General features: G+C 43.9%; 1 protein-coding gene across 1 annotated transcript in view; it reads left to right on the top strand.

The window, feature by feature from the left end:
- Positions 1-10,956, top strand: part of igsf9b (immunoglobulin superfamily, member 9b) — a 28,449-nt gene that overhangs the window by 10,633 nt on the left and 6,860 nt on the right. Inside the window, exons 4-16 of the mRNA XM_035657620.1 lie at positions 5,592-5,738; positions 7,169-7,320; positions 7,514-7,631; positions 8,043-8,184; positions 8,625-8,770; positions 8,900-9,042; positions 9,141-9,281; positions 9,392-9,508; positions 9,609-9,759; positions 9,851-9,962; positions 10,062-10,237; positions 10,335-10,573; positions 10,776-10,860. Coding sequence (XP_035513513.1) covers positions 5,592-5,738; positions 7,169-7,320; positions 7,514-7,631; positions 8,043-8,184; positions 8,625-8,770; positions 8,900-9,042; positions 9,141-9,281; positions 9,392-9,508; positions 9,609-9,759; positions 9,851-9,962; positions 10,062-10,237; positions 10,335-10,573; positions 10,776-10,860 — 1,869 coding nt within the window. The remainder of the gene's footprint in view (positions 1-5,591; positions 5,739-7,168; positions 7,321-7,513; positions 7,632-8,042; positions 8,185-8,624; positions 8,771-8,899; positions 9,043-9,140; positions 9,282-9,391; positions 9,509-9,608; positions 9,760-9,850; positions 9,963-10,061; positions 10,238-10,334; positions 10,574-10,775; positions 10,861-10,956) is intronic.

The raw sequence follows: 10,956 nt of genomic DNA on the forward strand, positions 1-10,956 counted from the left end.
GAAGTAAACAACATTGCAGAGATGAAGCTCAGAGTGGAAGACTGTTTGGGATGTCCCAATATTTTGCCATATCTATCCCTTGTGTGTACTTGTCTGCTGTGGGCTTTACCCCTGTCTGCCTCAGATCCTGATAACTCCCCTCCCACTGGAAGCAGATGGCGGCATGTGAAGCGTGTCAGTGCTGTGGGTCTAATGTATTCTACTCTCAAATTAAAATGTTGGGGGATTTCAGATTTAACCACAAGACAGTCAGCGACCACTTCCTGATCTGTGTCTTAGCTTGTCTGAGATCTGGAACAAGAGATCAGGGATGAGACCTGTACGGACTGCTCAGAGCTGAGGGTGGATTTACAGCATAATGGATCGATATGTATTACTAAATTTAAGTGCGCTTGTCCTTCCTTTGGTGGACTCATTGAATTGCAAATGATGCACATTTAAGTAGGCTAAAATAAAACATAAAAAGCATTCCCAAACGCTGTCTGTCCTTGGTCTGCTGTTTTGTTTCAAGCTCACTGATGCTATTGGCCATTTTTAGAAACTGAGATGAAAGAATCAAAGCAAGCGATATCTTGGATGACTATTTCAGTCATCCATTAAAACAAAACGTTTTGATACGATATCAGGTGTATTTGAGATTGCACTCTGTATTTGAGGAGTGTCACGGCTACAAAGCGCCGCTCTTTTTGTCGAGCCCCTTATGGACACCAGACTGTCTAGGTCTCAGAGAGCTTGTCTTGTCTGCTTAATGTGAATCGGGAAGGTATTAGTACCCCTCGTCCCTCTTCCTCTCTGTTTCACACCCAGCATGCCCTGCGGGGCTGAACATTAGTCAACTCACAACAAAGAGGAAACAGCCGAATAAACTCTGACTGACACACTATTGTAGCCTGTTTGAGTTGTATTTGTTGAGACAATATGTTCAAGTCTTGCAGTGTCAGGATGGTTTACTGTTACAGGGCGAGATCAAATGTCTCCTGTGCGCTGAAGTAAATCAGTAGAGACTGTGAGCAGGGGACTCCGACCTGAGGTTAGAACGACAATGGGCAAACCCCCAGATCTCAGCGGGCCTTCATCACGCTCTCAGTGTGACCTCTGAACACTGGATAGGTTAAAGCCTGCATTTGTCACACACATGCACAAGTCACGTACACACACACTTGAATCTACACAAACTGTGAACTCTGTAACCTGTCATCTTGTAGACTTAAGTGGACTTTAATGTTGAACAAGTAAGCTTTGGAAAACTTTGTCTATTTGACAATGGCAAAAATAGCCCAGCTGAAAGGTGAAACTGATCACCTTTATCCATCACCAACCAGTTTTTCTGCCATAACTAGACCAGTATGTGTGGCAAACAATGACACAATGGAAGAAGAATACACGGCTGCAACTGGGGAATTTCATGTTTGCCGGCTTAGAGCAGCAGGCCTTTACAAAAGCTCTGTTACCTCATGCCTTAGGTGTTCAGATTCATATGAAGAGCATTAGATCAGAGTCAGTGCTGAGCTGAGCAATCATATCAAATCCTGTTCTACTGTGGAAATGTTGTCTCTTCTCTCAATGCATACATCTACTGCTGCAAGACTACTTAAAAATAACAGTACAGAACAGAGTAACAGTATAACAAGCATGATGAGGATTACTCCCTGAGGCACTAAGCGTTTTCCTGATGGTCACTCCAGTTGAGTAACTAAAGCAAATTTTAGGCAACTAGCAATTATTAACATCGGCGTTATCTTTTCCTGACCAGAAAACAAAGCTCAAGTTCAGTACTGGAACGGTTCAAACACCTCTCGTAATCTCGCCGGACTGAATTCCATATTTTAAAATACTTTGCTCCGCGATCATGCACGAGGGCTAATGCCCGTGGTAAGTTGAGTGGCCGGCGGCTGTAGTGAAATTTTGGCACGTGAGCTGTGTGTGCATTCTGGTTCAGGGGTTAACGGAGCCGGACAGAGCGAGAGGGACAGAGTTAACTGTAATCTATCTCACGACAAAGAGCTATTCATAAGAGGGTTAAACTGATTAGGGAGACAGGAGGATTGAAGAGAGAAATTTGGGGGAGTGGGAGGGGTGAGCTGTCAGAGGCAGGGGGCCGGTCCCAGACTTATGATTGTATTCAAATCAAAACACATCCCACAATGCACCTCTGCCCGACTCTCTTATGCACATACGGATGGACAAAGAAAAGCAGCGCTGATGCTTCTGCAAACAGAATAATCTGTCTTCCTCCATAGTTACCCCCTGCTATTGTATCGCATGTAATTCACTGTACCCCATGTATTATTATGTCAGTGAGTACCAGTGGGAACCCCTAATGCAAAAATAACATGTTGATTCCATTCTTGTGGAACAATAAAAGCCTCATCCTAGAGCTGTAGTAGACGGAAAACTATGTAAACATACAATGTAACAGCACTGTATGAAAGAAAAGTTATAAATCTTAAATGTAACCGAGGAATTAGGCGGATAAAATGTTTGTGGTTTAAACTGTTCCTGCTCGGTTGCACTTCAGTGGTTTCACTTACAGAGAGAGACTCATCAATCTTGTCTTAAAAAAAAAATAGGAGATCAGAAACCATGAGACAAGGCCAGCTCCTGGCCAGCGGCACTGCTCTGAAATCTGAGTTATTCCTAACCCGCCACCCACTGGGCGAGAACCTGACTCTCACTCGTATGAGGAGGGTGCGCCTTAGAGGTTCACACAACATCAGTGGATTAGCGTTTCCATTTTCTACCCTTGGCTGCACTGCTGCTCGACCTGTTGGAAACAAGGGCTCTTTTTAAGGTGGACTGGAGCTGTCATGTGATAGCTGCTGGAGGAAAAACAGTGAGGAGGAGGAAGAGGAGGGTGGACACGAGAAAGAGCAGCAGCTATTGTTTCAGCTATTCTTCCTGTCCTCCGTAGAGGCTAATGATGTTTGTCTCTTGAGGAGGACTTGTGGACATTGTGCTAATGTAGAACCAGGGGGAGTGATGAATGTGTCTGCTGGGGAGCTACGGAGCACAGAGGTCAGAAAGGTCAACCTCTCATTGGTTGTCAGTGGATTATCGATGCACACAATTCAAGTAACCTCTCCATAACCTCTCGCTCAATCCCTCTTGGATTGAAAAACAGGGTGTTTTTTTTTTTTTACTGATATGGTTATTTTTCATCTCTTGTGTTAAATGATTGCAGAATGTTTGCATTGTATCTGCCGCCATCAGAGAGTAAAACACCCACGGGGCAGCGCACCTGCTGAGCGCCATTTGAGATTTCAGTTCAAGTCCAAAGATGCAACATTCAAATTTAAATAAAGCAACATTTGTCACACAGCGTCAGCCTTTTGTCTGTCCACAGGCTGAAAAGAAAACACTCCTTTCTTTTTCGGCCTCATTTTCTCTCACTCTTCCTTTTCTGCCTCTTGTGCCGCTGGATGCGACACAAGGCTGTTTTTTCAAAATCTAAATGTGTTTTTCTCCCACTTGTAATTTTTCAAATTTCTGACAGTAGAAACCCACCCCTCAGCGTGATCAACCCTCCCCTGTCCATGTTTTGGCCCCGCCAGGTTTCTACAGCAACTGAATTCAAATCTAAACCTACAGCCCGGGCTTTTCTTGCTCCCATCACTATGGTAACCTGAGAGAATGAGGAGTGGGGGGGCTGCCGTCTTTTTGTAGTGATAGACAAGAGGGAGGCTACGGGAAAGAGTTAAGTGTTCGACAGCGAAACCAGAATTCCCCTGCGGAGACTCAGGGGGCAGGGCACTGACCAAATTTTGAAAATCAACATGTATACACACCCACGTGCTTTGTGAACCCACGAGATCAGTGCACATGGTCAGTCATAGGCTGCGTTTTAGTCATCTTATAGAATAAGAGGTGCTATTTAAGCCACGGAGATCTTTAAGTATTCCATTATATTCAGCCACATGAGGATTAGGTGTATGTTAAAGAGGGTTTGTGTGATTTTGCACGTGAAAGCGTTTTTCCTCTTAGCCTCAGTTAATGCCATGTCTGATTGGGAAAAGGTTGCATAGGAAATGGGCAGCTCCGGGAGGATCCCTCATAGAGAGATAAAAGGAAAATGCCTAAAGTTATCCACATACCTGTTATCATCTGCCTGCACATTTCCTCTCTCCTGGCCCTGCCCAGTTGTTTGAAAGATGCTGACTGAAATGAGAGGCATTCATTTTATGGTGCCTCTAAGTGAGCACCGCCCATCAAACGCTGGTCTGTCTTTTAGGAGGTCAGTCAAACATTAAACCTAACTATTAAGCACAGCAACAGCCCCAGTCAGGAATGCAGGGTTAATTGTTAGCCATTGTAGTCTGTCTTTACTCTCTGTGTGCGTTTCACCCTGTCTTAAGGCCACGTATAGAGTTAATGTATTTCATAGCTTTTCCCGACACTGCCGTCTGGAGGGAAACCTGCATGAATAGTGAGGATATGTGATAATTGTTGCTTCAGGGTTGCAGGACATTCAAGAATCTGGTTCTGTTATATAGAGTATGTTTACTGTAGTTCATGTGATTGACATTACTTATATCATCTAAGAAACTTTTTAGGTGCAAACAAGTAGGTGTGATTCCGGAAACTTCTCCACATTTCCGTTTACTTTCAAACTTCTTTGGCCTGGGGCCTGGTATGAGCAACGTGTGTGTTTCCCCCTGCATGCATCCTCCTGTCGTTTAAAGCCCTGAGATTGAAGGGGGAAAAAAGAGTTCATTGAGAGACAGAATAAAAGGAAGGGGGGTGGGTGGGGAAGGGTAACTTCAGTACCCTGAAAACCAGGCTGCAGTCACCAGGCAACCAGCAGATCAAGTTTCAAAGCCTGACAAGGAGTTGTAAGAAGTACAGGGAGGAGGAGAGGGAGCAGGGTATGGGTGTGTGTGTGTGATAGGGAGTTGTGTATGTGTGTGCCCGCGCATGGATCCATCTGTGTCGTTGAGGGTGTTCACACACGTAAGTTCAGAGCAGGCATCTGCCACGCTCGGCATTGTTTGTCTCTGCCGAGTGTCCCTAAGTGACAAACAAAAACAGGTGACTCATTTCATTGTGCATCTGTTGTAGGAATCTTTTAAAAGTACAAAAAATGAAAAGACAAAAACAGACTCATACGCTTTTGGTGATTTAATGAAGCTGCCTTCAAGTATTCCGGGCATGCTCATCCTCGCTCTCCACTCCACCACCACCCAAACCCTTAATGACAGGACACCATCTGTATCTGTAATCTCGCATAGCATTACAATCATCAACTGAGTGATTCATGTGTTTGCACTGCAACTTAGGGCCACTGACTTCTCAGCGTCTGAGCTGCTGTTCTGTCTGCCACCTTGCCTATTTTCATAAATCTTTAGTTATGTGGTTGTTGTAATGTGGAGCTACAGTTGCTATGTGTGGATTTGTCTGCCAGCATAAAGTCCATGACTTTGACTGTGGCCCTTTGTGACACTGGATGCCTGTGTCCTCTGGATGGTAAGCCCTCTTCCTGCATGTGCTGACTCTGCCTGTCTGGCTGTGTGTGTGTGTGTGTGTTAGTTAACTCTCTCTCTCTTTGCTTTCACCCCTTCCTCTTTGCCCTCCCACCCTCACCCCTCCTCCCACAGGCCGTGTGTCTCTGACCCGAGGTGCCTCTCTGCTGGTGGAACGGCTGACCCTGGAGGATGAGGGCTGGTTCGAGTGTCGCATCCTGCTCCTGGACAGCAAAAAAGACAACTTTCAGAACGGCACATGGACCTTCCTCTCCATCACAGGTGCAGCACTGCAGGGTTTTTGGGACTCTGGTGCAGCTCCTTTGGCTGGCACTGTCCTTGTTTAGAACAGCCACAGCATGAATCTTGGCTGGAACTCTGAAGGTCCTGGCTTGCTGAATTTTCCTGAGTGTTATAGCTGCGTATCAGGGCGTTCTGTGTGACGTTCTGTGTACACAATGATCTCATCTTGTCTTTCTCTATTCCTGTCCTGCTGTGAGCTGATGCCACCATAGGAGTTGATTTTAAAAATATCAGCAGCAAGACAAGTGTACGGATGGCTTTTGTGGGCTAAAGAATTAAGGTTAAATGCTTAAATCTGAGTCTTTTAACCCACCTACTTCCCACACTGGTTATGCCACAGTGGAATTAAGAGTTCCATTGAGAGTGTGAAATAGGGATTTGGTATGATTATACTACACTGAATGAAAGACCTACATGTGGTGCATCAGGTTGCAAATAAAGCCTGGACACCATTCTTGTACATAATAGTATTACATCAGTGCATGCATTGAATATCATATGAATACATGTTACCTAAGAATATGTTTAGTAATCCCAACCAAACTTGACACAGAACCTTGTACACAGAGACAATGATGACAAATTGTATCCAAATCTGGAGGGATTAAAGGGGAAGAAAAACACAAATGTGGCAGTGTTAGGTCCCTATTCTCCTCTCAATAACACAAACAAAACAGTTACTACAAAACAGAAAAGTCAGTTCAGTTCAGGCATTTTTTGAGGTTTGGTGGTATCCCTAGCCTGGGAACTAGCAGATGCATCCTGTCCACCGTCGCTCTCACACAGATTTCCACCACTCCTGGATTTGGTCGAGCCAATCACAATTTTAAATCTTATATGGAGTAGGTTTTATAATGTGGCTGTACAGAGGAGTGCCTTAGTGGTCCTTGAGGCATTTTCATAAACATCAAAGACAGCTGCTGCCACATTTGGAAGCATTAACAGTGTCTTTTTCTGTATATTTTGACACAGTTACCCATGAAAACCCATAAATATTCTTGTAAACAGTTAAAATGAGAATGCTACTTTCAAGTATACCCAGCAACGGCCCATCTCCTCGCAGGAGAAATAAAACCGCTCACAAGGTCTTAGGATCATCTAGATAAACCAAATTCTGAGAGCATCAAACCAGTTTCCACTGAGCTCTACTGTACTGGGGTGAGCTACAGGGGTACCTCTAAACACATTACACCAAAACTACTCAAGTTTGGTTGTTATTGAGGATTAACTATCCCTTTTTTAAGCATTTATTGAGAAATTGTCGACCTTAAAGATTCTATGGTTCTATGGTTGACTGCTGACTTCTGCATTTAGTTCTCCAAGTAAAGTTAGCGCTCTGATTGTCTTCCATGTCTCATTTGAATAGGTAAATAAAACTAAACATTTCATCCGTGCTGTCTTTGCTCTAGCTCCACCTGTGTTTATCAAGACACCACCAACTTTCGTGGAGGTTCTGCTTGGAGACTCGCTGACTCTCAGCTGTGGAGCCCATGGCAACCCTCGACCAACTGTTGTCTGGCATAAAGATGAGAGCCAAATTGAGAAACATGAAAAAATAAAAGTGAGTTGAAATTAACAGATGGCATTTGCAGTATTTTTATTAAATACTTTATAATTAGCATGTTCTGTAGGAGTTGTAGCTTTAATGTTCCTTTGAAGAAAACTGCCGTGTTGTAATCTCCACAACAGCCTCACGATCTTCCTCCAACTTTTCTCTTTGATCCTCTTACTCTTTTACCTTCGCCTCCTTTTAGGTGCTCAATGGTACCTTGTCTCTGGCCTCTGTCACAAGAAATATTTCAGGAGTGTACAAATGTCACGTGTCCAACACAGAGGGGAACCTGACCCACTATACGCAGCTGCAGGTCAAAGGTCAGTGTTGAACGTTCAATCATCAGGAAGAGACTGAATCACTGCTGATCTCATGATAAGAATATAGTGTGGTGTGCAGGTGAACAAGCCATAGAATTTGTGTTTTGAAAATAAGATCTACCTTTTGTTTGTCTAGGATAAAAGGTCTATTCTATTAAATAGATTACATTGTCTTCTGTTCTACTCAAAGGCTTTATGATCTTGCCGTGCTACTACAAACCCAGTGAACACTTTAACAATCATGAATACAGAGTCAATACTGCCACCTACAGTTCGCCCCCTGCTGTTGCATTAAATCAAGGCTTGCCAACATTCAACACTGATCTCTGTAATCCTCTAAAGTCCTGACTGACTGCATGACTATATAAACACAGCATTAATATTAGTGTGTTGTGTTTTTTTTCTGTTCAGGACCTCCACTCATCATCATCTCCCCAGAGGACACCACTCTCAACATGTCCCAGGATGCAGTTCTGCAGTGTCAGGCTGACGCGTACCCCTCTAACCTCACCTATGAGTGGTTGAAACAAGGGCAGAATGTTTACCATATTGAGTGAGTACAGGTCTTCACAAACCAAAGATATTTAATATAGCACATAGGTTTTTTTTCTGTCAAATATAAAATAAGGTTAATATGACTTCCTGATTCCCAGACATAATCACCGACTATATCCGAATTTACAGTGGAATACTGGGAAGAATATTTAAAGCAAGCCTTTAAATACACACAATGGATCTATTAGGTGTTTTTCCAAAGCATGCCGCTAATACAATCAGTTCTAATTAGATTATTTACAAGACTATTATATCATGTGGTCATGAGCGTGCTATAAACCGTAGACAAAGGAGATTACTGTTCAGATTATTGCGATATTTTCCATGCCCTGATAAATAACCCTCTCAATCAATCAATTTACAATACAGTAAAGTTAGTTGTCTTGTCACTTTAATCACCTCTTAATTTTCCCCATGTCTTGTATCTTTTGGCTTTAGGTCCTTAAAGTCCAGAGTGAAGGTTTTGGTGGATGGAACACTTCTTATCCCTAATCTCATCCCGGAAGATGCTGGCAACTACACCTGTATCCCAACTAATGGGATACTGACCCCGCCCTCAGCCTCCGCACACCTGAAAGTGAAACGTAAGGGTTTAATCTCTTATGAGAGGCAGCATTGGTGTTTCTAACCCTAACACTGGTCAGGATGTCAGGGCGCTTGAGGGAAATCTTTAGTTTCTTTTTTTGTGATTAATTCCTCTTCCTCTACCTCAGACCCTGCACGCGTGGGCCGAATGTCCCGGGAAACATACTTGCCTGCGGGCATGGAGGGGGTCATTGTCTGCCCTGTCCAGGCTGATCCCCCTGTGCTGTATGTAAACTGGACCAAAGATGGGAACGATTTGAATCTTGACAAGGTAGAAAAGCAATGTGTCACACAGAGGAAATTGTCACAAACTGCACACATGCCTCGTATTTTACAGTTCCTAATTTTTCCCTCCTTTGACCTGTCCAGTTACCAGGTTGGATAGTGAACTCTGAGGGCTCAGTTTTCATAACAACAGCCAATGACAATGCTGTGGGCATGTACACATGTACGGCCTATAACAGTTACGGCACCATGGGCCAGTCTGAACCCACCCAGGTCATTTTGCAGGTAAGGCTGGCGTTCTTGATTCGACTCTTGAGTCTAGACTACAGAGAAAAACCCTTTCCTATTAGTTTGCACAGTTATAAAGACATAAAAATGCCCCCTCCCTCCTCCAGGACCCACCATCTTTCCGAGTGCCACCTCGGCCTGAGTATCTCCAGGAGGTGGGAAGAGAGTTGATCATCCCCTGTGAAGCCATTGGGGACCCCACTCCAAACATAACATGGAGCAAGGTAAAGGAGATTTTCAAGTCTGACATACAGAGGTGCTGTACAAACACAAAATTGTTATTATTAGTCCTTTGTTTGATCTTGCTGCTGTCTTTCCTCACAGATTGGCCCTACTCCTCGCTCCCTGTACACTGTGTTGGCTAACGGCTCCCTCCTGCTGCAGCCTCTCAGTAAAGATCACCATGGCGGCTGGGAGTGCTTGGCCACTAACCGTGTAGCGACTGTCAGTGCAGGCACTGTGGTCATGGTGCTGGGTGAGTGGGCCCACCTTATTTCTACAAACCAACTTCATTTGAATGTATTGTGGACAATTCAAACTTACAGAATAGTTTTTTCTGTTCTCAGGCACCAGTCCTCATGTTGTGTCATCAGTATCTGTCACCACGGAGCTGAACCAGGCCAACGTGTCCTGGGTGCCAGGCTTTGATGGTGGATACACCCAGAAGTTCACTGTATGGTCAGTAACATATAATACAAAAAGTATGACACAGATTCCAGCTGTTCAGTCCTTTATGCTCTGTCTTTATTCTGGTTGTTTTGAATTTCTTTTTTCCAGGGTCAAGCAGGCATCCAGAGGGAAACACGAATGGGCGTCTTTGCCTGTGCCGACATCCAAAAACTACCTGCTGGTGACCGGGCTGCTTGCTGGCACCTGGTATCAGTTCAGTGTCCTACCTCAGAATAAACTCGGCTCTGGACCTTTCAGTGAAATTGTTTCTGTGCGAACACAAGGTTTGTGCAAGTAAATTTGTGTTCTGTTTAGAGTTTCCCTCACTCTCTCTCTAATTCTGTTTAGCTGTATCAGCTTATATTTTGTTCCTCTTCTCAGCTGTGCCAACAGAAACACCTACAGCTGTCACCACTCTCCCAATCCTGGATCCACCCATACTTCTGTCAGCCAATCGCACCGAGCAAGGCGTTCTCCTGCAGTGGTGGCCTCCTGAGGATCCATCCTCTCCACTGACGGGCTATGTGCTGCAGGCCCGCAGGGATCAGGCCCAGTGGGTCATTCTCAGCAGCAACATCAGTGCCAATCAGAGTGAACTACTTGTACAAGGACTTCTAAGGGTAATGAGTAGTTTATTTCTTATTCAGCTTATGGACAAGGATCAGTCAGTGTTTTAAAAAAAAAGAAAAAAGAAAGAAAAATAAAAAGCTATTTTGCCAAAGAAATATGTTAAATTTAACTGATGTTATGATTTATAATGAAAAAACCTTTATCACAAGCATACTAGTTTATATCTAATAACTTGATCTGTCGTTCTCTCAGGACTCCAGTTATGATCTGAGGCTGATGTCTCGTAGCAACAAAGTACTCAGTGAACCGAGTGAGTCTGTCAGTGTCTCCACCATTGGTAAGTGGCTTTGTATAGATTACCATAAGTATTACTTGCATATTGAGTCAAGGTTGCAGCATTGGTATAATACTGGATATTTACTAAATTAGCATT

Source organism: Morone saxatilis, unplaced genomic scaffold (assembly GCF_004916995.1).
Source record: "Morone saxatilis isolate NCDOM2014 unplaced genomic scaffold, NCSU_SB_2.0 Contig16, whole genome shotgun sequence".
Taxonomy (NCBI): domain Eukaryota; kingdom Metazoa; phylum Chordata; class Actinopteri; family Moronidae; genus Morone; species Morone saxatilis.